The sequence below is a fragment of the Xiphophorus hellerii genome, chromosome 23, assembly GCF_003331165.1.
Source record: "Xiphophorus hellerii strain 12219 chromosome 23, Xiphophorus_hellerii-4.1, whole genome shotgun sequence".
NCBI classification, from domain to species: Eukaryota; Metazoa; Chordata; class Actinopteri; order Cyprinodontiformes; family Poeciliidae; genus Xiphophorus; species Xiphophorus hellerii.
The window spans coordinates 18,053,473-18,078,077 of record NC_045694.1 but is presented as its reverse complement, the minus strand read 5'-3'; the positions used below and the strand labels follow the sequence as shown (position 1 = coordinate 18,078,077).

At 37.2% G+C, this 24,605-nt stretch overlaps 3 protein-coding genes across 3 annotated transcripts; 2 read left to right on the top strand and 1 right to left on the bottom strand.

The window, feature by feature from the left end:
* Nucleotides 1-2,415: 2,415 nt before the first annotated feature.
* Nucleotides 2,416-6,667, top strand: cd74a (CD74 molecule, major histocompatibility complex, class II invariant chain a). Its single transcript, XM_032555028.1, has 9 exons — nucleotides 2,416-2,656; nucleotides 4,082-4,251; nucleotides 4,998-5,092; nucleotides 5,194-5,250; nucleotides 5,327-5,410; nucleotides 5,515-5,593; nucleotides 5,682-5,882; nucleotides 5,974-6,036; nucleotides 6,130-6,667. The coding sequence occupies exons 1-9, from the start codon at nucleotides 2,571-2,573 to the stop codon at nucleotides 6,144-6,146; spliced, it is 852 nt and encodes a 283-aa protein (XP_032410919.1). The 5' UTR covers nucleotides 2,416-2,570; the 3' UTR covers nucleotides 6,147-6,667.
* Nucleotides 6,668-15,699: 9,032 nt separating this feature from the next.
* Nucleotides 15,700-18,912, top strand: LOC116714741 (trichohyalin). Its single transcript, XM_032555470.1, has 6 exons — nucleotides 15,700-15,795; nucleotides 15,873-15,997; nucleotides 17,349-17,468; nucleotides 17,673-17,840; nucleotides 18,575-18,725; nucleotides 18,802-18,912. The coding sequence occupies exons 1-6, from the start codon at nucleotides 15,717-15,719 to the stop codon at nucleotides 18,873-18,875; spliced, it is 717 nt and encodes a 238-aa protein (XP_032411361.1). The 5' UTR covers nucleotides 15,700-15,716; the 3' UTR covers nucleotides 18,876-18,912.
* LOC116714740 (probable UDP-sugar transporter protein SLC35A4) lies at nucleotides 18,895-23,492 on the bottom strand. Its single transcript, XM_032555469.1, has 3 exons — nucleotides 23,473-23,492; nucleotides 23,024-23,122; nucleotides 18,895-21,863 (listed from the first exon to the last, which is right to left on the bottom strand). The coding sequence occupies exon 3, from the start codon at nucleotides 21,171-21,173 to the stop codon at nucleotides 20,202-20,204; it is 972 nt and encodes a 323-aa protein (XP_032411360.1). The 5' UTR covers nucleotides 21,174-21,863; nucleotides 23,024-23,122; nucleotides 23,473-23,492; the 3' UTR covers nucleotides 18,895-20,201.
* Nucleotides 23,493-24,605: the final 1,113 nt, after the last annotated feature.

Here is a 24,605-nt window from a genome sequence, read left to right as displayed (position 1 = left end):
TTTTTTCAATATGGAGATCAATGTAGTTCATAAATCAAATGTAATTCAACAATTTTGGGGCATTTTCCTGCTAACGACTATATGTCAGAGTAAACCATAACATCTTGATAAGTTGAAATATTCCTTGAATCACTACGTGTACAAGACAAAAAAACCCACAAATGGTGGAATTCGAATTTAGCACTAAATCTCAATTCATGCCACGTTTCGCTTGCTCACAGCAGAAATAACAGAAAAAGACGCAACAAACTAAAACTGGCAACACATCAGAGGATGAGAGTAAAGGATTGTGAACATGAAAAGTATTTAAAATCATTTTTCAAATACATTTTTAACATCTGATGCTGCCTAAAGAGTGGATCCCCTCACAGAGATTTATAAACTATTTATTTCCAGTTGGATGAGAATCAATCTTGTGAAAGCCTTGACTCTACTTTACACTAGTATTTATTAAAAACTAGAATTTTACTTTGGTAAACGGATTCAGTAACAGATGTGACAGATATATTATCTTAGATGTCATGACATATGAAGTTAAAGCAGGCAGGACAGGCACGACTGCACATGGGGGAAGATATTTCTTGTATCTTGACAGCTGGTTTAAAGGAAATGTAGTTTATCTTTTGTTTTCAGTTCCAGCTCAGATAACTTTAAGAAGTAGACCCAACTCATTTCCTCAAAATCACACAAGAGACGTCAACACCAGACAACTCAAATTAGCGTCTTATATTCTGACGTTTTTCTATCGGCTCACAACAGTAAACGCACTGCAGGAAGTTCATACTCTGCAAGTTTGATTCCTTTTTTAGGGAAAAACCCAAAAGCAGGCAAAAGCAGAACAGTGACATGAAAACATTTAGTTAACCAGGAAGTCCCTGTACATACGTTCACTTTTTGAAAGAGATCCGTCACAAATAGCTTCACGCAAAACAAAATAAATCTGCAATACTGTGCAAAACGTTTAAACCACCACTGATTTCTTTTTTCTTTGCTTCCAAGAGTAAGGTATTTATGTAATCCTTTAGAGGGGTCTGCATGACTGGTTCTGATTTTCTGAAAGCCTTCCATAATTTTCAGTAGATTTTTCCTGCTTTTTCACTCATTTTTTTCTAATGATGCATTTATATTATGCAGATCTTTTTTCTTGAAAGTACAAAAGAAGGCAAGTGAAGAACAAAAAAAAATTTGATAAATAAAAATAAATTTCTGTAAAAATAAATTTACGGAATGCAAGTAGTTTCTGAAAGCTTTATGAAGTTAAAATATAAAAATGAGGCTAAGATGTGACACAGGAGATGTGTGGGTTTGTTGGAACTTATTTACAAATAATCTCAAAATTATTCATTTCAGTGGAAGAATTAGGCTGAAGTAATCTATTAATTTTTCCAAAATGTTTCTTCTGACTGGAAGAATATCAGAGTTTTGGAGAGAGCCATGTTCTCTGAAGCCAGAACATGGATTTGGTAATGACCCAACTTAACCACCTTCCAGCTGCATGCTGAAAAACCAGTGCTAATTGTTCTAGTATTTCAGTAACAAAGTAACTAATGCTGGCAATAAGTTAAACACAGCATATAGTTCGCATTTTATGTCTTTAAACACTTAGAATACAGTACATTGCATATGATCAATTTAGTGAGATACAAACAATCAGAGGTGCACTAAGCAGTTTGTTTCTGCACCTTAGACTAAGTTTTAGGAGCATTCATAATTTAATTTTTAGGTTGGGATTGGTGAGAACTATCCAACTTTCCCACATACAAATCAGATGATATTCATGTTTACTGGACCCTGACAACCTTGCAGAATTCTAATAGAAAGTGGAAGTTTGTTTATTATTTGTTTATGTCAGAAACTATTGGAAAAAGTTTATAAGTTTATAAGAAAAACTTTAAAGCAGCTTGCGATAGTCTAAGAAAGTGTATGAAAACCACTTCAAAAGATTAATAGAAAGTCTGGCTGCATGCAAGTATAAAGGCATCAAGAGTGACTGTGGACTTGTACACATAGTTTTAGTTTCCAACAATTGCGTTTCTAATATAGAGCACTAGTTTTGATAGCAAAGTGCCATAGTTGTTATGATATTGTCATATTACAGGCGTAGTTTAATTTTTTATTTGCTCTTTGCTTCCTTTTCTTATGAACATTCAGAAATGTATGACTAAATAAAAGGAGTACATCATAGAAACTTCACCAATTTCATAATTTCTCCACTATTCAAGTGGCATTCACAATACTAAGCTATTCTATAAAGCTACAAAACTCTAAAACCACAACATGTAATGAGAAGTAATAGAAAGCTCTAGATCCTAAGTCAAAACCACCGTCCTCTCACTGATATCTGCCTCTATCAACTGGTGATGATGTTGAACGACCAATCAGAGCTCACCCCACTGATCCATCCCACAAGTTTTTTTTATTTTAGTTTTTTTTATCAACAGTGGTTTCTTACCTTCACTGGAACTTATTTAGTCCTCCTTCCTCATTCTGAGGGCAATTTATACTTTAGAGTTCTTGGATAATTCTTCAGATTGATTCTCTGAAGGAGCGCAGACATATTCCCAGAGAGGATGGACAATCAAGAAGATGCCCCCCTGGCCAGAGGAAGTGTTTCTGGCAGCCACGAAGTCCTGGTTAACAATGCAGGGCCCAGAGGGTGAGAAGAACTAATCATGCATTCATTTTTATTTGCAACACAACATTTTTATTTTGTTTAAATTAATTAATATTGTTGTTTAGTTGAAAGGGGTATTTGTTCATTTCTCTAAACTGGGAGGATTCATTGTATAATATAATAATGAAGACCCCAGTCTGCACATTTCCTTTTCATTTAGAGGGTTGCATACAAGAGATACAACATATTTCTCTTAATTTAACGGAGTTTATATTGTACTAAATAGAAAGTGTAGGTTTCTGATTTACTTTTCAGGTCTTAAAAACAAAGAAGCCCCTATAGCTCTGTTGACATATCCTGGAAAATCTGTATGTTTTTAAAATCTTTGCAATATTTTAGATCATTTTAGTTCCAAAAATGATTTTTACTGAAAGATTTTTCTATATGCGAAACGGCCTCTCGAGATCTGAGTTCTACCAAGTAACTAGTGACGCTGTCACTCGGATTGGCAAGACTCTCTTTTTTCACTATTAATGTATTTTTATATATTAAAATGGATTATCGAACATTTAAAATATAATCATTGTCAAGTTAAATAAATGTTAAGAATATTTAATAAAAAAAACAACTCCTATCCATCTGAGATAGACCTTCGAAAATGCTTACATATACTTCCGTGTTGGACCAGAGAAGGAAATCTGCCTAGTAACTGCTGATGGTTACCTGCTATTGGCGGACCGTGAAAAAAGACGAACTGAACGGAGACCCTACGTTTTCATTTTTCTTTTGTTCATTTTTGTTTTTATTGTATATAAACCACTATATTGGTAATAGTAATGGTTTTACTGCTTATTATTTATTTATTTATTAATTAGATTGAGAAGGTGCTCTTCAATAAACAGTACTTTTTTAAAATAGAGTAGTAAAACTGAATAATGTATAAACAAATGTATGAATTAAACCATTAAAAATACCCATAATCTAAACAAGTATGAGCGTAATAGAGGCAAATCACAGAACTAACTAAAAGTTTCTGTTTGGGTTATTTGTTTATTTCATTTTTAAACAGGCTTTTTAATTTTTTAGGTTTACTTAAAGTTGCTTTGCTTGTATTTTATTTATTTATTTACATTTGATATACACTTCTCTCCTAAAGTTAAAGTTAACAAAGAAAAAGCTACAGTCACATAAAAAAATTTTTTTAAAAAGTTTGGCTGACTCATGCAATGGGTTTTTTCTATGTATTCTGGACGGTCCAAAGTTCTAATACATCCTTTGTGAAAGTGTCTTCTCATCTCCCCAGCAGTCAGAGCACTCTTTTGGAAATCCCTTTGAGTCACTTTATTATTTTTTATGTGGGCGGTTAAAATACGCTGTGTGTTTTTTCTTTATTTGTTTCGTGTTTTTTTTCTTCTGTCATGGTGTGATCCTCTTTTAATGATCAATATTTGATTTTTTTTTTTGCAGTGGATCCAACAGCCGTGCCATTACGATCGCTGGCCTGACCACGCTGGCATGCCTGCTGCTGGCCAGCCAGGTCTTCACCGCATATATGGTGCTTGACCATAAGCAGCAGATCCACAGCCTGCAGAAGAACTCTGAGAGGATGAGCAAACAGATGACTCGCGTATCTCAAGGTAGGAAATGACTATGTGAGATTTCTTATAATCAGACAGAGTGAGGAGTAAATAGCTGAAAAGGGAAGTGAGAACTTTATTTGGAAAAGCGGTTTTATTTATTTATTTATTTTTAATGTGGCACAAATAAAATTGGCGTGATGATTCATAAAGGGGAAAAACCAACTGCGCTGTAAGCCAAGTCATTTCATATTTGACGTCATACTAATACTTTTTTCAGCCATTCTAGGTAAAACTCATTTGTTTGTAGTTAATAGGAAGACTAATAAAAACAGGGTCAGTAACCAACAGTACGATTCCTGGCTGCAAAGCCTTTCTCTTCATGGATAATTATCATTTTATTCATATTTATCTTCTGATTTCAATGTGAGCTCTGTAGTACTTAAGATTGTGTTGTTTTTTTTGTGACCCCCTGGAGTTTTTAATGCCTTCTTAAAGAAGGTTTGATAGGCTGACCACTCCTGAGACCACTGTTCTATGTTTCCCTTATTTATGACTCTCAATGTGGTTCATTGGAGTCCCAAACCCGTAAAATGTCTCTGTAACTCTCCTGACAGACATACGAGAACAACCTTGTTTCCTATCTATTCTTAAATTAGATAAGAACAGATCATCACAAGTTTTTACAATTTGAGCCCTTTAGCCTACTACATGTGGTCAAACCGGTTCCATTAAACTGATTTTATTTAAGAAGTATTTATTATCTTTGCTCTAACTGCAATGGTTTTGTCTTGGCTGTTCCTCAGGTGTTGCCCCAGCCAGGATGGCCATGCCCATGAACAGCCTGCCTCTGCAGTTGGACTTCACCGAAGACGACACATCTTCCAAGACACCCTTGACTGTGAGTTCACGCTAACATTTCAGAAAAAAAACATCTAAATGTGACAGAAAATACAGTTATTAGATACTTGAGTTTTAAACACGGACCCTTATTCCCCACAGAAGGTGGAGGACATTGCCATAGTCAGTGTGGAGAAGCAAGTCATGGATATGATGAAGGTACGTTGCACTCAGAATCTTGTGGTTCCTCTCACTGTTTTAGGTGTATTTTTAAGCGCATGTCTGTTTTGAGCAGGACATCAGCCTGCCACAGTTCAACGAGACCTTCCTGGCCAACCTGAGGAGCCTGAAGCAGCAGTTCAATGACAGCGAGTGGAAGGTGACGCTTCCTGCTTGCCAATAGGGGAAACCCTCCCAAAAATTGTGGTTATTTAAATTAAGCAAACATTTCATCATGCATTTTGGATGTGTTGTCCTCTGCAGAGCTTCGAATCCTGGATGCGTTACTGGCTGATCTTCCAGATGGCCCAGCAGGAGCCTGCAGGCCCCACCCCTCAGCCAGGTTACTGCAGCTTTTTTGCATGCAGTATCTACTCAAACATCCATTTGACGCACAGTGTTTAATCATTTTTTTTCTGTTGTTTCGACAGCCTCTACGATCAAGAGCAAATGCCAGATGGAGGCCACACCTGGAGTGGGAAAGATTGGCGCATACAAGCCCCAGTGTGACGAGCAGGGCCACTACAAGCCCATGCAGTGCTGGCACGCTACCGGCTTCTGCTGGTGTGTGGATCAGTCCGGCAACCCCATCCAGGGCACCACCATGCGCGGCCGCCCAGACTGTCAAAGAGGTAGCAAACTCAGATCAAAGGTCAGATTCATATGTAGCAATTTCGAAAGATGACATATTGATTACCTCTTCTTTTCATTAACTAAATGTAGGTGCCGGATTTCGTCGCATGATGGTCGCACCAAGGATGATGCAGAAGACCTTCCTTGAAGACGGTGCGGTGCTTTGATGAAGCTGTTTTATCTAGTCACCCTAACGTTTTGCAAGAATGTCTGGTTGTGATAAACTGTGTATTTTTTGTCTTTCAGAGGGAAAAGCAAATTAAGAGAAAGCCGGAAGCAAAGCATTTCTTCTTGCTATTACTATCTTTGCAGACTCGTGAAACTGGTTATTTTAAATTGGACGCTACTTTCCGAATCAGAGCAGTTTAACTTCAAAACGAGCTTCATTTTCACTGTAATCACTTCATGCTATACATTTTACTATCTGCTTGGAATAAAATCAGAAGAGGCCTGTTACATTAATGCTTTTAATATCTTTTTCTTGGGTGCCTTGATTTACGTAGCATAAAATTTATCAAATCCTGTGAAATGTTATGTATTTGTTTGAGATGAATGGTTAAATGGTTGGTTCACCCAAATAAAATAAAAAAAGAACATATTTGATTTATAGTTCCAGTTTCACCTGCCTAACACTGAGTCAAATTATGGTTTTTCAACCGCAAAAATGTTTAGTTCTCGTAATTTTGGTGAACCTGCCCTTTAAAGAGTGGAAACATTAAGTGTTTTTTTTTTCTTTTAAATGTATAAGAAGTGGCAATAAAGATTTTCCTCTAAAACAATCACATTATTTGTCCCAATGTCTTTAGATCAGACAGCTGTTAAAGGTATTAATGAAATAAGGCCTGAATAAACATATTAGTGATTAATTGCAATTGCATTGTTACCTCCTGGATTCTGTGTTCTGTTCAACTGACATTATGCAACAAACATCTATCCATTAAATCTGCATTTCAACCTGGAAAGACTCACACAGAGAAAGAGAGTGGTATTAGAAAGTTTAATTGACAAATGAAAGTCTTTGGCGCTCGGACTCAGGAGGAAGACATTGCGCTGGTAACCGCTGTCAGAGAGAATGAGCCGCTGTGTATGAAGATTACAGACGTCTTTCCACAGCTTGGGCCCTTCACCATCCTCTCCAACACTGGTGGAGGAGAGGATGGTGAAGACTGAATGGATGTTGAAGAAGCCATGGGCTGAAGGCGGAGAAGGGGGTGGAGGAAGGTTGAAGCTCAGCCAAAGAGCGGAAGCAGATGAACAGCTGGACCTTATCAAGCTTAGTGATTGGAGGAGGAGACCATCACAGATAGGTTGGAATCGAGGCGCATGGTGAGATGAATAGAGTCTTCCAGTTTGAATTTACGCCTAGGTTTCATATCTAAATTTAGCCATAATTTTAGATGAAAGCTTCACCAACCACCATTTCTATGAATGCGCAAATGAAACCGTTTCCTGTGCCGGAGCTTCCTCTGCTGTCTGCTAAAAGAAGACTGTTCAGTTACTGAATGAATGCTCACATTTCACCTCCAAACAAGTTCTTTGTCCTCAATTGTAATGATTTTTCTGACGTCTTGAGCAGTGCTTAAAAATTCTTTTGGAGTTGAGAGACAATGTTCTCACTGCATGCATAAGTGGTCTATTGTGTGGAGATGGAGCCCCAGAGTCAACAGACAGATGCAAGAGAAACTAAAGAGAAAATAACACAGAAAACAGCTTTGTTTCCCTAATGAGTGGACATGTTTTGCAATGACTAAAGGCTGAATGAATTCTGATATTTTAGTCAACTTTAGTTTAAAAGCAAATAAGCTCAGTCCTTGTCTGTGTTAGAAAATATAGAAATTAAACTGCATTCGTTTTGGTCTTCTTGATACTTAATTCGCACATAAAGACCATTTTCAGGATTGTCCAAAAATAATGTAAGCGTATGAACAGGACAATTTGTGACTGTTAGCACCGACCTTTGATTTGACTTCAGGCAGGAGTTTGTGGCTCATTAAAACTCCCACTCCTTCCCAACCCTACATTTTAAAAATGAATATTGTGAGGCATTAAATTCTAGCCGCTACAAGTATTAAATTGTACACATGCATACTAGACTGTAAATGTAAAGTTCAATAATAAATACATTCTAACATCATTAATTACTTTTTGTAACAAATCCTATTTAAATATTTTAATTAGAAATCAATGTTAACAAGATTTTACTCAAATTTGTCTTAATAAAATATCTGGAAACTGTTAAATCAGTTTGTTTTTTTGTCAGTGTATCCAAGAACTAATTTATCGTGTGTTTTAATTCATTTTTATTTCATGTTTTTCTTCTGACACAAAAGATGAATGTATAATATTTTCTCTGATTCAATGTTTAAGTGAAAGCAATTCTTAAGATCGAAACACCAAACTGTTCTTATCAAAAGATGTTGCATGCTAAGGAAAGTATCTGCTGAAAGTCAACCACACCTAGAAACTACTGTCCGTATCCTTACAGTGTTTCACTTATTCATGATGTACCAACCCAGAAAATATTTCTCTCTCTCTTAGAGTATCTTATATATTTAACTCAAAACAAGCATTGATATTTCAAAATCTCAAAGTTTTCCACCCTGCTGCACAGAGCATTAAAAAAAAAAAAGATTAGACAAGAAGAAATTCTTGTCTAATAACATTTATAGGATTTAGAGATCTAAACACTACAACAGCTTGGATGCTCCCTATGCTGAAAGCTGCACTTATTAGTGAAAACCCATCAGGTTTGTGGACAGAGTAAGTAAGTCTGTGGAAGGTTTGCCAAAAGACGTTGGGTTATATCATGTGGTTAAGATCAAATGTATTCAGGACTAGCATATTTTATATATTTATAAAGCATTTTCATTCATCCAAGAAGTTTAATTCTCATATTATGAAACAAAACATACCGGTACATGTCTCTAAAAATAATGAAATAAGGTGAAAAGAGTATCAGAACAAATGATCTGTTTTCACTAATAAAAATGGCTAAAATAATTTAGACCTTCTTAATAATCAATAGAAAAATCACTTTTAGTATTAGATCAAACATACCATTTTTAAAATAGTTAAACCAGTTTTTTGAAGGTTGTCTCTGGTATTGTGATGATTCATCTTTGATGATGAGCTGATTTGAGGTTGGAGGGACCTCCAACTGTTTAGCAACCTTCACAATTTGGATATTAGATTCAAGTAAATATTAATATTGCTTCTAGTCAGAAGAAACCTGATCTGTGAAAATTAAAAGATTACTTTCAATCTATGTCTGCCAGGGTATGGATAATTTTGTGCATAACTATGTACTTATCCGACTTCTGCTTTAAATAAATATAAATAATGAAATTATTTATCTTTTCAAGAAATTAATTACCATATATATATATATATATATATATATATATATATATATATATATATATATATATATATATATAGTATATATAAATAACAGATTCCTGCCCATCTCAAAATTCATAGTGCCCTTAAAAAATGTATCTTTTGAAACTGCAGTCGCATGATTTAAGCCAGTGAAAGTAGATTCTGTCTCATTAATAATTCACCCTGCTGTAATAAAATCCAGGTCAGAAAGTGGCTGTGCAAAGCCACACGTTCAGGATGGCCACAGAAGTCATAAATACACCTGTAAGTATATATTTAATACAGTACTTTAATATATTGCATAATATTTTTAGAGGCATAGAGATATTTAAGATGAGTAAAGACTGTATGACGTATTGGCTGAATTGTTACTCATCTCCATCCACTGTTAGATGTGTGGGGGAGTAGAGACAGTGAGAGTGGGAGTTGTACTCACGACAAGCCCAGGTAAATAAACCACTGGAATATGTGCATTTATTTGGTTTTGAGTGCTGAGTTGAAGAAGGTTCACGTGTTCTTGGACTCACAGAATATAAAGACGGTGCAGCTTTAGCAGTTGAAGGATGTGAAATTAGCCACAAATCTGCTACGAATGAGGTAAACCTATTCCTGCGACACAATATTTAAGATGTTCTCTAGAAGGTGCCACAAATCAGACGTGTTTTTTAGGAACCAAAGTCCTTCACATTTGATCAGGTTGTAACAGCCGACTGTGTAGAGGTAAAACCCTTTCTAATCTGTTTTCATACACTTTCTGTTTGCTATTAAATATTTTAAATCTTAGATACTAACAATCTGAACCGAAACATGCAGAGTCTTCACTCTGAGCTCCTGCAGCCTCTGACCGAGTCCATATCGAATGGCTATAACGTAGCACTGCTGATGTGTGGAACTCCCACGGAGATGGTTGGAGACGTGACGGACAAAAGTATCCTCAGACAGGTGGACAATAAAATCTTTACTCTATGCATTACAGGATGTTCTGTTTTTGCTTTGACCGGATTTTGAGACTCTGACTTTGCTTTAGGTCCTGACAAGGCTGTTTAGTTGCACATCAGAGGAAAAAGCAGAGTCCTTCACCTCTGTATCATTTCTTCAGGTCTGTCCTTGTGTTGAAAGGTAGAACCCCAAAGCAGCTTAGACGTGACATGACTTGGAATATTGTTTCTCTGACAGTTTTACCCAGACGGGAGCGCAGTGGATCTCCTCAGCCTCAATAAAGAAACTTTGCAGCTCGTAATCCATCCTGTACTCGGAAGGTATATTACTATTATGTATTTACATTGATTTGGATTTTGAAAAGATAACCTAATATTTAGTTTCCCGGTTACCAAACCTTCTTGGTATTATTTAAAGCTGCCTTGATCAACAGATCTGGCAGATCTGGAATAAAATGTTTTGTGTCCATCAGTGATTTTATCTCTTTTTCTTCTGATCTCCCATGGGGGAGTCCCGTGGGGTTTCATTTTACACCCTTTTTGTCATAGTGCATTGATTGTCATCTTTATTTCCCACTGAAGCACACTGGAGAGCGTTCTGTCCTGAAGTCCTTTTGTTGATTTTCGGAGATGGATGGCACAAAATGTCCAAAATTCTAGTGAGAATAAGAAAAAAGGTTTTGCTGTGTAGACATAAAGACGCCAACAAGATCACCTTTTAACTCTCTTAACTTCCTGTTCCCACATGAGAAAATCATGTTTAGATGTGAAACTTGACTCTCATCCTAAAGATATACACCCAATTATGGTTAAGAGCAAAACATCGAACTATTCTGAACTGGAATTCTATAAGTCCTGATCTAAATCCTATTGAACATAGGATACAGTTCTTTAATAATAAAAAAAAATATTAAAGAACCAATTTAATAAATTCTACCCTTTTTAGGCCGTTCTCCAGACAGTGTGGCGACATCCTTCCAACCTGAGACAAGTGGAGAAGTTTGTTCACAGAGAGTTAGTCAAAGCACCTGTGGCAGGTGCAGCAGTCTGTTTGATAATCAAAGGAATCGCTTGATTGCAGTTCCTTACTCAAATGGTTGCATAACAAAATCTTATATCATTTTGTCCAGGCCTGTTTATATTCTGTTAACCCTCATTTCATAATCAATGTCCGATTTTCATTGGTTAAATTGCATCACATTTTTATTAATCATTTTTTTTGTCAGTTTCAAGTTCTTTCAGTGACCATTGTGGCTTTTTTCGGTAATTAACAGAAGTTTGCCAACAACCTTGTTCACATGTGTAATAGTTTTGTAAAAACAAAAACAGAAAAATCCAGTTTTTTTTCCACAGTCTAAACAGATTGTAGAAATCAGTACTATATTGTCAAAGGGCAACCTTGAGAAGCGAACGCATGCTTTAATCACCTCTCGCAAACAAGAACACATTTTTCTAATTTTGAATTCCTTTTACAAATAGCTTTAAAAAATTTTTAAATCACTTTTACATTCTCTCAGTAGTTATGCTGCATTTCACCTGCCTGACTTGCTGTACCTATTTGTACTGTTTGTCTCAGGTCAATGTGCCAGATGCGTTTACCTGCATCTGGTAGAGCATTTGTTGTCCCAGACTTAAAACTGTGGAATGCTTTCTCACTGCCTCAGGCAGATTTATCTTTTTATATTAAGGGACACTTTTTGAACCCACTGCACAATGTAGTCATGGTCAGGTGACATGAAAAAGCAAAAAATAAAAAGACAGTCAGAAAGTGTGGAGAAAAATCGATCATCACCACTTTAAAAGATTGCAAGAAATTTTGGCCTGATGAAAGCAAAGCATTATCAAATTAGTGGCTGCTATAAATAGCAACCACTATTTATTTATTTTATTTTTTTTAATTACGCTATATACTGGGGTACAACCATGATTAAAAAAATCCTTTTATCTGAGGCTTTAACATATAAATGTTCTGCTCTTTACCAAATCTTAAAGTAGTTTAAATCTGACATCAGATGTACAAATGCACAAGTGAGAGATTCCTTTGCCAATTATTAAACAAGATAGAGGCAAGGAAATAATAAAGTGCTCCCTAAATAATCATAACTACAAAATATATAAAGCCCAAGAATATAAAAGGATGCAAGTTTAAAAAAACAACTAATGCCTGTGTGGCTGACACATAAACCACATATCTATCTCTGTTTTGTTTCTCAGTGTTGTAGAAGGTTTATCTGAGGTGTGTGTATGTTCAGCAGAGGAAGCCTGTGATGTTTTTAAAGCCTGCAGGGAGTCAATGAAAACCAACGGAGGAAGCGTTTCCAGCAGGTAGGTCATATTTCATCAATGCGCTCCAAAAGACTTAAACACACAGGATAGAACCAAGCATCTTGCATTTACTTGATTTCCTGAATTGTCAAACAGTCTCAGTGAGCGAACTTGCTTTCTCTCCAAGACATCTGAATAAATAAACGTGCTTGTTGTCCGTGTCACATGTTTTCCTCAGATGCAGTTCCCTGTTCTCAGTGACAGCTGAGTGGAAACTCCATCCGGAGCAGGAAGAGTCGGATGTCTGCCGCAGCAAACTGCAGCTGTTCAGCCTGGCAGGAGGAGCCAGAAGGACTAACCTCAGAGGGTCGGTGACATACAATCCCAACCTATCAGTTACATGAGTCTGAGTGGCTGATCAAATATTTACCTACCAATGCTCACCAAACTGTAACAACCTGTCCAGAATACATGTGGCACACTAATATTTGCCGCAATTGGTACTTTAATATCTCTACATTGCAATCCAATTTATGCTGCTAAACTGCATCTCTTATATAATGTATCATTTCGGTAACACTTTATTTGAAGGGTTGTGAATAAGACGGTCATGACACTGTCATAAACATGACATAACACCTGTCATAAACATGACATAATACCTGTCATAAACATGACATAACACATGTCATAAACATGACATAACACATGTCATAAACATGACATAACACATGTCATAAACATGACATAACACCTGTCATAAACATGACATAACACCTGTCATAAACATGACATAACACCTGTCATAAACATGACATAATACCTGTCATAAACATGACATAACAACTGTCATAAACATGACATAATACCTGTCATAAACATGACATAACACATGTCATAAACATGACATAACACATGTCATAAACATGACATAACACCTGTCATAAACATGACATAACACCTGTCATAAACATGACATAACTGTCATAAACATGACATAACAACTGTCATAAACATGACATAACAACTGTCATAAACATGAGTAAGTCTTCATGAATTTTTATGACTGTTGTCATAAAGTGTCATTCAGTAAATCATGACACTTTTAATACAAAGTTGACATTCAAAATGTCTATGTTATGACAACTTGACATTAACCAAGAAATCATGATCTGACATGAATTTGTTATAAAAGTATTACTGATTAAACTTTAGCTTTAATAACATAAAGCTATATAATTTTTAAAGTTTAATCACTTTTATAACAAATTTGTGTCAGATCATGATTTCTTGGTTAATGTCAAGTTGTCATAACAAAGACATTTTGAATGTCAACTTTGTATTAACGGTGTCATGATTTACTGCATATCATTACACTGTTTATGACAGTGTCATGACAGTCTTATTCACAACCCGTCTAATAAAGTGTTACCATAATTTCTATTGTAAATTTAATCTGAGATATATTAAACATTTAGTCTAAACTAAGAAGATAGTGTACTGAAAATCATGTACATAATTTTATGCTTGAGTTCTCCCCAAAATTAATAACCCTTTTGATTGAAACTGCAGCTTTCAGTCTTACTGAATTAATTTCTTCAAGATTTCTTAGATTTATTATATATATTCAGTGGCTCATTGCCATCTGTCCAAGAGCAGAGTGTGTATTTACATAAAATGACAACGAAGTAAGTGACATAAATCAAGACTATGTGTTAACCCTCCTGGCTTGTTTCTCCCATAAGGCCTGTCATGTTCCTGCAGCGACAATATGTCATTGTCTCTGACAATCACACCTCTTCTTAAACTTCATCATATATTTATTTTCAAAATAACCAGCACAGGGATGAAAGTCTTCAGAATAAGCAGCCATCTGCCATGTTGAGGGTTTGTGGGAACAAGAGTATTTTTATAGGGAAGGTAAACAAAGAGAGGGGGAGTTAATGACAGAGTTGGTCTCTGACTAGAAGAGAAAAATTCCTGAACAAGAAAACTGTCCCTATGTAAAAGAAAAACAGACCACACAGAATTTAAGGTAGCAAAAATTCAGTCAATAGCAGCATCGAGGAATGAGACATTGCTAAGCTCAAGGGTATTTCAAAAGGAAAACAAGCTGTTTATTGGCTATAAACAGTAAATGCACAGAAAACACTGGATCAGGAGCTCTTTATATAGAAATAAATACAGTATAGACAAAATGAATGGTGTCAATAGCTATATCTAGGGCTTGCTTTAGGAACAAAACACAACTGAACGCAATAAAACACTGAGCAGGAATACTTTCTCATGAATAAAGACAAAACACAATTGTAACTCCATCTACTCTGTTCTATACTTACTTGAAATACTGACACACATTTCTGTTCAAACATACAAAGAACAATAAAACTAAGATGTATTCTCTTCAGCCAAAGCTTGAATGGACAACGATTTGTCTGCGGTAGGGATTTCTGTGTGCAGTCTTTGACATGGTGATGACAAATTGGCAACAAAAAAATCCAACTTGCTGCTCCTTATTTTCACATCAGATTTGCTAATATGAGCATTTTTTTTTCCCAGAGTCATCCCGCTGTTGAAGGTCCTAGACCAGACACTAAACTCTGATCCTGTAGTCAGCGACAGCCTCCTTCATGAATTGCTTAAAGATGCACTAACAGGAACCAACAGGACATTTCTCATCTACTGCATCAACCCTCAAGGTAAGTGAAAGGAACATATAAGTGGGAGGTGGTTGAATTAAATCTGACTCTGGGTATTACTTCTTCTCAGGTTTCCTTGATGATGAAACTCAATCTGCTTTACATTTGGCTCAGAAAGTGAGGGGATTAGTTACTAAACCCACTTCTGTTTGCTGGAATCCGAGGACAATTGGGCAAGAGCTTCGTGAAAGGATCATGGAGCTACAAAATGTGGTACTGCTAGGGGAGAGTGAGGTACAGAGCATTTACAAGTTAGCTCAGCTGACTCAGAATCTGAAGGTAAATAAAACAAAATCAAAGCTACAGCATTCAATACAGCAGCATTTCAGTGCAATAAAAATTTATTCTGCCATCTCGAAAATAGATAGTGAAACAGCAGTCGTGGGAGAAGAGGAGAGAGGAGTCAGAGAGAATAAAAGCCAAAATTAAGGTCTGGTGGTTGTCCGTCATAATATAACGTAGCTAAATTCAAACTATGCAGGTTAACATTTGCTTTTTAACGTGACAGAAATCATCAATCAGCAGCCAACAACTTTCTGTAGATTGTCTCATGAAAGAGAAAGGAAGCACAGAAACAGCTAAATATCTGCAGGAAAAGTTGAGACAAGAAATGGAGGAACACATCAGAGGTAACAGGATAAATGTCACAGTATTATTGATAAAGATATTCTCGATTGAGTATTTTGTGTGTCTCTGGTATTTCCAGAAGGTAAAGGCAGCGCAGAAAAGGTCCAGGAGCGGGTAACCAGAATCCAACAGCTGAAGGAAGCTCTGAGAGAGGAAACACTGAAGAATGGGAATGTTTCAGAAAAGTCCCAATTCTGTCAACAAGTAATGCACATTGTCTCAAATTTTGCATTGTTTATGTTGTCCACTGATCAAGCTCAGGTACTCAATTTCTATTTCCAGTTTAGATGGATTGAGCCATTTATCTTAAAGCTAGAAACATGAACGGAAAACCAGAAATTTGCCATTTACAATTATTAATGTTTTGGTCACTTAAACACAACATTTTCAATGACTATTTTTGATCTTTTCTTGATTTCTTTCAGAAAAATATAACACATTTTTGCTGTTGTTACTCAAAGGTTTCTGCTGAGAAAATGTATGCACTTTTGCCACAATAATTTGTAAGAATTTACAACCTCACTAACTTTTCTGTCTGAGTTTATGCCTAGTCTTTATAGCATCAAGCTTTAAAAACTAAAACCTACATATTATAGGTATTTCTAACATTAAGAAGCATAAAATGGTGACATATTTTCCTGGAGTCTTAGTAAAACAGATGTCCTTGTGAGTAGGCTACCTCTCAGCATGACATCATCAGCTTTACCATAATGGAGTACCAGTATAGTTCTGACAAAATGATCCTTTTCTGGTGTAAGGGTTCTTTCAATCTGGTCTGACAAACTTTTTACATGGTGTATCGTTAAGAAAACCTTCCATATGCGACTTTGTCGCATAGCCTAATTTTAGAGGAAGGGATCCTTTTCGGGTCTTACTCACAAAGGTGAGATCGACTCATAAATCGTTTAGTCTGGTTTTAAGACGCCTATAGTGATCAATGCTCAACACTGTTTCACTGTGACGGCATAGATAACTTTGTAGCTGTCACTCTAGCCTGGTTACTTATTTTCTTCTTTTACCAGGAGTGTCTTCGCCCCTACCTGACTGGGGCATCTCCTGAAAATAGTTCTTAATGCCCCAAACTTTCACATTTTAGTTAATATTTTTCCCCACAAACAGCTTAATTCTTTGATAAGAGCGTTGAGGGAGAGATGGGAGAAAATCCCTATGAGCTCAACTTCAAACATTAACACTGAGCAAATCTTCATTGTTTCATTTACTCATTTCCTTTCCAACACTATTTTCTCCACTTGAGAAACTCTTAAGCCTCCCAAATGTCATCCTCGCCACTCCTGTAAGTAATATCCCTCCTCAAAGCTTTGTGAAAACCCCCTTCAGCAGGATCTTGTTAAAAATCCACTGAGAATTTTTTAGAAAGTGCTGTAATTATTGCCTCCTAGGGTAACTCTTTGCAGAAAGCTTTACGTACCCGACCGCTGGTTTGACAACACATTTACAAAGCTTAGTCCAGTCTTTTCAACATCTAAACAAGATTTATGCTTGGATTAGTGGGCAACACACACTAAGACGTTAATTTTGCCATTTTAATGATTAGTCTCAGTTGGAATACAATGAAGCGCAGGAGCGGAGGAGGCAACTTAAGGAGGATCACACAAGATTAATTCAGGAGGAGGTGGCGAAGATGGAGAGAGACTTGGCGCAGGAGCAGCCGCCGGTGAGATAATGAGATACCCTGTTGTTTAACATTCTGTTTGTGATCTATCTCAGCCGAGAGTGCTGAGTCAGTTTGAATAAGTGCAAGGCTGAATTTATGGTGGGCAGAAATGGCTGCACTTCCATATTAACTCTGGTATTTCCTTGAACTTTTTTATTTTTTTTTTTTCATTTTAACCACTGTTTTTATTCATTGCTCCATCAGACAGAAAGCCCTCAGAGGGAGCTGCTGGTGCTGAGCAGAGAGAGGCAGGTCCTGGTGATGCAAATAGAGGCGCTTCGTGCCGAGGCCCAGCAGGCAGAAAGCGACCTTCAGGATCAGCATCACAGACACCAAACGGAGCTGCATTGTTTGAGGGAAGAGAGCCTGCAGGTGGGAATTAATTGGCTTTAAATCCACGCAAAATATAGTTTCTTGGTTTGGAAAAAGATTTGCATTAAAAAAAAAAAAAAGAGAGCACAAAAAACAACATCTTAGGCTGAGAGAGCAGCGAGTGCATAGTTTAGGGGAAAAAATACACCGAGTTGTTACAATGCAGAGTAACATTGAACTCTTTTTCCTCAGGATGTGTATCCTGAGGAAAAAGGATTCTAACTAAATTCTTAGTTAGAATTTTGTAAATTGTACTTTTGAATTATTTTCTTAAGGCTTTTCTTTAAGAAAAGTTCAGACATGCATATCAAGATAAATTGATTGTGAATGTGTTGTGGTTTCAACTACTACCAGTCTCCTCATTAACTTAAGAGAATCTTGGGTGCATGTTACTAAACCTAATCTTAGCTGTTATTGTCTATAATAGGCTCAAACTCTTGCAATTTTGCCCTTACTGTACTGTATTTATTCAGTTGAAGGCCCCATTATGAGCTGACCAAAGCATATCTGGTTGTCAATTCTCTTTATTGTGAATATAGTTTATTACTGTCATAGCTGAGTAGTTTATTTGTATTCAAATCTAAAAAATAAACAGGCACAAGCTAACCCCAATGTTTGTAGGCTTTTGTAGCGCCTAGTAACAATATAATTTTACAGTCAAGAATCCAAATGACCCAACACACATTTAAAGGCGTCACCCAAACATGCTCGTTATCAGTATTCCTGCTCTGCAGGTGTTCAGGGCGTTTCGTCAAGTTAGCGAGGAGCAGAGGAAGATTTCAGAGGGAAGATATAGGAGTGTGCTGCTGGAAGCTGTGCAGGATGCCATCTACCTGTCGGCTCAGAATCAGCAGCTGCAAGCTGAAAACAAGGAACTTCGAAAAGGTCAGTGTTTCCCAGCAGCCGGTCACATAACTGGAAAGACTCTTCACAGTGTTCTCATGTTTTTCTGACTCTGCAGCACTGGGGGAGATTAAAGACGCTCTTGCTGTGCGAGGAGATCCTGTGACTGACCTGATAAACCAGCATCAATGAGTCTCATACTGAAAACGCGTGTTGGTAAATGGTTCAGAAACTTTATTGGTCATAAACGCCACATGTAACATTTTATCCCCGATGTTGTGCTTTAAAGATGATTTGGTTTATGATTATGGATGCTTGCAGCATGTCTCTGCAACAATGTAACTGTGTAGCAAACAAAACCCAACATTTGATTCATTTTGCCAGCTCGTTCTTTGAGACACTTCTCAAATGTATAAGTGATAACACGTCTGCATCTGCAGTAAATAAAGTAAAGGACTAAAGGAGTTCAGTTTTAGAAGGCAGATAACATAAAGGCTAAATAAAACACAAACCAGACAATGACAGCAAAAGTGCTTATATCCCTTAAGATGCTCCACATTTTTTCACACGTCAGCTTCAATGTCTGTATTTTATTAGGATTTTAAGCAATGGACCAACCTCGGTGTGAAGATTAAAGTTTTGGAAGTCTGATGGAGCAGAACTTTGATCAGGAAAGCAGTCAAGAATCCCATTGTAACTCTGGAGGAGCTATAGGGATCCATAGCTCAGGTGCAACAACCTATTAAAAGGATTTGTCATGCACTTTGCAAATCAGGCCATTTTACAAGAGAGTTTCAGAAGGAGTCATTGTTGAAATAAAGTTATACGAAGTATAACATAAGCCACTTGGGAGAGAGAGCAAACATGTTTAAGGTGCTTTGGTTAAATAAAATTATTTGCCAAACACCATGATTGCACATCAGCTTTAAAACAAGATCCTCATGGTAACCCACACTGTTGGTGATGCTTTAGGAGGAGCAGGGATGATGGTTAGAGTTTTTGTGAAAATGAAATGGAATTAGATAACGTACCAGGCCTGTCAGAGGCTTTACAATACCTGAGACTGAAGAGGAGGTTCCCAGCTGGACTAAAATCTCAAACCTATGCATAACACTGTTCTACAAATGCACATGTTATAACGGTCCAGTGAAAGTCCAGACCTAATTTGTGGCAAGCTCTGCTTCTGATCTGAGTGAGTTTCAACTAGAGAAGAGTAAAAGTGTTTCTAGATGTAGCACTGCTTGATAACCCCAAAAGATCTGCAGCTGCCCCAAAACGTGATTCATTTATTGAATCACGTTTCAAACAAAAGTCCTACCTTTCATATTTTATGTGTATAATAACATTACATCGTTTTCCACTCACTTCACTCATTTGATAAAATGTGTTCGAGAGAAATGGATACTTTTAAATTGCACAGTACCAGTAAAATAATCTCAAACGTTAAGGACCACAACTGGCAGCCTTTGTTTGAAGCTCCTCTGAAGCCAAACACGCAGGTCTCTAATGAACCCTCTGCTATCCGTAATAAAGGTAAGCTGCCAATCCAATCAGAGTACAAGGTAGAGGAAACAAAGCAGTGAGGTGTAAGCCTAAGATGGCCCAGGACAACAGTGCATTAACCAGCATGGAGCAGGAAATGACAAACAGTCTGGTGATGCCGCTACCGTGTTTGAGCACCACAGACATCAGAAGTCCATTTGCTGCCTGTCCTGCGATGATAGCCCACACCACCCCCGAGTAGCCCTCCAGAAACCCTTGGTCACTTCCTATGGAGGAGAGAGAGGACACCCCGTTGATTGCCACTCCAAACATATAGAGGTAGAGGTTCTGTACGCTGAGGGGCAACCTTTGGCTCTTCAGCACCCTCTCTGTGTAAACTGCTGCCAGCCCCGACACACCGGCGTAAACCAGCACAAGGAAAAGTCCCCAAGCAGTGATGTGAAGCCTGGGACCTTCATCGACATCAATCGTCTCAGGGCCTTGTAGATCCAGGCTGCTGTAGCTGTGGAAGCCCCCCGCAGCCATGAGGAGCCCCAGGGCGAACCACTGCTTAGACCGCAGCCTCTTCCCCAGACAGGCGGAGTACAGCAGAGCGGTCGAAGCTATTTTCAGATTAGAGAGTATTTGAAATGAGCTTGGGTCCATGTAGGCCTGCATGATGACAACCAGGTTGTTGTTTAAGGTGTACAGCACAGCGGGGATCGCGTAAGGGGCAATGAGACGTGGGGGAGACCGCGGTATGGACGTGGAGCCTGTGAAAACGAGGCTCAGCAGGGAGATGAGCAGCTTGGCCAGCTCAATCATGAGGACGCAGGAGGCGGCGTTGAATGGGACTTGACCGTCTACTTTGGTGAGAGTGATAAGCGGCGCATGAGAACCATAGATGAACACCATCAGGCCCAACAGGAAGCCCCACTTGATCCTGTTCGCCCGCTGTCTCTTAGTCCTGACCGGGGATTGAGACCCCACGTTCTTGATTACAATCATTTTAAATGACACAAAACAAACACCAGCTTCAACAAGTACAGAGGATAACTTCAGTGCAAAAAAAATAAAACAATTCAATCAGTTTTCTTTAACTATTATTTCCAACACATTCTAAGACTAAATTGTGATTATTTTGAACAGAACAGTAAAGTTGTGGGGTACATGAGGTGGGGAAAGTTTCTGCCTGTTTTCTATATTAAAATCCAAAGGCCTTAATATAAATATAGCTGCTTTAGTTAAGCCCTAAGCCTTGTAGGCACAACGTCATGCAGGTGCAATGTGTTAACAGTGGACAGTAGAAATTAAAGAAGGATCAAACTGAACCCAAAGCAAAAGTAAAAGCAAATAAAGTTTCTCTCTTTAGGTCCCAAGTGGAATTCCAGTCAAAAGAATGAATCCATAATCCTCCTTACTCAGAAAAGTTCAACTCCAGTCTGCTGTGGACCAGTACCTCCAAGAGCACTTCCTCATTTAGTGAACGTCAGCCCAATTTACTTTGGTCCCTTTTTCATTGTGCTCATGTAATCTTTAACGGTCCTTTCAATGTTAGGCACCTGATAGCTCTGGGCTGCGTAAATGCCAGTGGCAGTTCCCAGCAGCACTCCCAGGAAGGCCGAAGGAGCGAAGCTTTGCCACCACATAGCCGACCAAAAAGCCCTTCAGGAAGGGTGATCCCAACACCGTGCTTCCCTACAGAAGGAAAAAAGATGCAAAGACAGTCAGTTAAAATTTGTTAGCATGTTCCAGTTACCAAGGTGATAAGGTACAAAACGTTTTAAAATGTTATATTTTCAAGCCAGCTTTAAGTTGCCATCATACAGCTCATTTGCTTTAAATTACCTTCAATTTAGATGCTAAAGAAAGGGTTAATGTTGTCCCAGTTGAATGGAGTAGTTATTAAAAAGTGCAGCTCAGATTTTTTTCAGTAAGTTTAAGTGAAGTTGTTACCTAGTAAATGGTTCCCTTATCAGTACTAGAAGGATATTGCTGTGAATTTGTATTAATCAAAAGACTCTGGTGGCAGGCCAACAGCTTGTCAAACAGGGCAACAACTTTAGTTGATTTTACTTTGACATTAAAGGGTTTTTTTTTCTTTCAAAAAAAAAAATCCAAATTTGGTGGATTATGACTATTTTGCAGTAAAGCAATAAAAAAGGCAAAGGCATTCTAAGAGGTGCATACTTTTCATAGGAGCTGTAGTGCTACTATTACAAATTTTGCTATGCTACCCAACTCTATTAGAGATACACTAGGACATCAACTTTGAATCAGACAATTATTCACAGCCTAACAAGTGACAGGACAGTCTGAACCTCAAATATCCAAACTATTTTAAAGCTGTGCATGCACAGAACTAAATCAGAAACAATGATGTCGAAGTTGATAGTAAGGAAAAGAAAGTATCAACGTTTAGACTGTATGACTAAAACTATTTTGAGTTTCAGGGAGATGATTTAAAAGTACATAAAGTGTCGTTTCAAGGTAAGTTGTATTTTCTACAGCTAGAAAACAGTCCCTGTAAAACTTTGTTTTGCAGCAGTTAGGTAGTTCACTTATGAACCTAGTATAAATAACTGGCAGGCTATGGCAATGTTTTACACACTGTTTAATTGTTTTACTCAACTAACAAGAAATCAAAAACAGTTGAGATCAGTCGGAACAAAACTAGAGATCGGAAATCAATCACGAATCTCCAGCCTGTTTGTGCCGCTCTTGGTTTAGAAATATATGCAATTAATCTTTTGAGGCACTGATAAGTTTCAGAAATATATCTTACAGAAGAATATGTAAAAGTGGACGAAAACGCCCTATTTCAGTGGCACGTGCCCATTTGACCTATATAAGCTCACCTGGGGAAATTCTGCGGATACCTCGGTCTCCACTCTCCTCTGAATCGCCTCCAGCTGATTTTTAAGCCGAGTTAGATCCTTTAACTGTCTCAGAGGATCCTGAAATAAACACAGCTCATGTGAGATATATTTAAAAAAAAGAAACATACACAAACCATACTGAATCCACAATACGTATGTGATTTTAACAGACCGTGATGTACAGTAAAAGCACACTAGCGGCAGTTTGGGTCATCATCACATACATACATAAGTTTCTCTGAAGGTTTTTTTTGCATGTTCACAGGGTCGGCTCCTTTCTCTCTCCCTCGCTGAGAGCTTCTCAAATGATTGTAACACAGAACTAACATTTTCTGTGGGATACCATATTTTATTGCTCCTCTAACTATTGCTGTCATGAGCAGCAAAAATGTTATTTATAATTTAGAAGCCAGACACATCTCACTCACCTTGTCATCCGCCATTTTTTCGGCTCAGTCTACTTCTTCTGGAACAGACGCAGAAGTTGCATTAGCGCCACCTGCTGGACAGGAGATTGGTAAACTAGAGGAACAGATAAAAGCAGGATATAGTTAGCTGTGAACTCTTTAGAAATAATGTTGTTGATGAATATAAGGCCTTGTTAAATGTAAATGACACCACCGCTGGTAAAGCGTGTTTTCCTTCTACTTGTAAGAATAACAGAACTATTCTTACATTGTTTCAACAAGATATTATTTCTGTACCTTCATCTGTTTTCTATTGGAAGAATTCTGTCCCTGATTCACTGTGGACTCATCATCAGAAACTTTTCATAAACAACAAAATGAAAAATGTCTCTTTTAAACTGTTACATTGAATTTATCCTACTAATCAATACATAATGAAATATATTAACAATAAACCCCAAAAGTAAGTTCTGCAAAGAGTATCCAGAAATAATTAGTCATTTATTCTGGAATTGTCGTATCACATGAAAATTTTGGAAAGAGTGAAATAACTTTATAAATTGTAATATTGATACTAAATGTTCTCTGAGGTATGAGCATATTATTTTTGGCTTTCATGGTAAGAATACTAATGCAGACAAAAGACTGGCAGTCAATCTAATTATATTTGGCAAATTTCATATTCACAAATGTACATTTTCATCATCGTCACCTTTTTTTTTTTTTTTTACAGTTTTGGTTAGGGAAATCGAACTCTATTTATCCACTATTTCCAAGAGTATGAACAAATAAGCTGTAAACACATATGAATGTTGTAGATCTCTGAATATTTTTAATTTGTCGTGTCTGTAATATCTTATTTCTATTCTTTTTGTTTTTCATACCAATGTATTTACTGTTGAAAGCTACACCCCTGGCAAACTTGATAATATATTGTGTTCTGTTTTTTTGCTTTTCTTTGTACTTTTAAACAAAGAGGCTCATTAATAATAATAATCTAAAAAAAACTGCCAAAAAAGGCATATATATATATATAGCCATTAATTAAAGCAGGATTAATATTACAATTAATAGTAGTAATGAGAAGATTTGCTTTACAAAACGTCATAATGTTTTGCACAGGTTCAGAAATTACGACTGAATTAGTCTTTGGA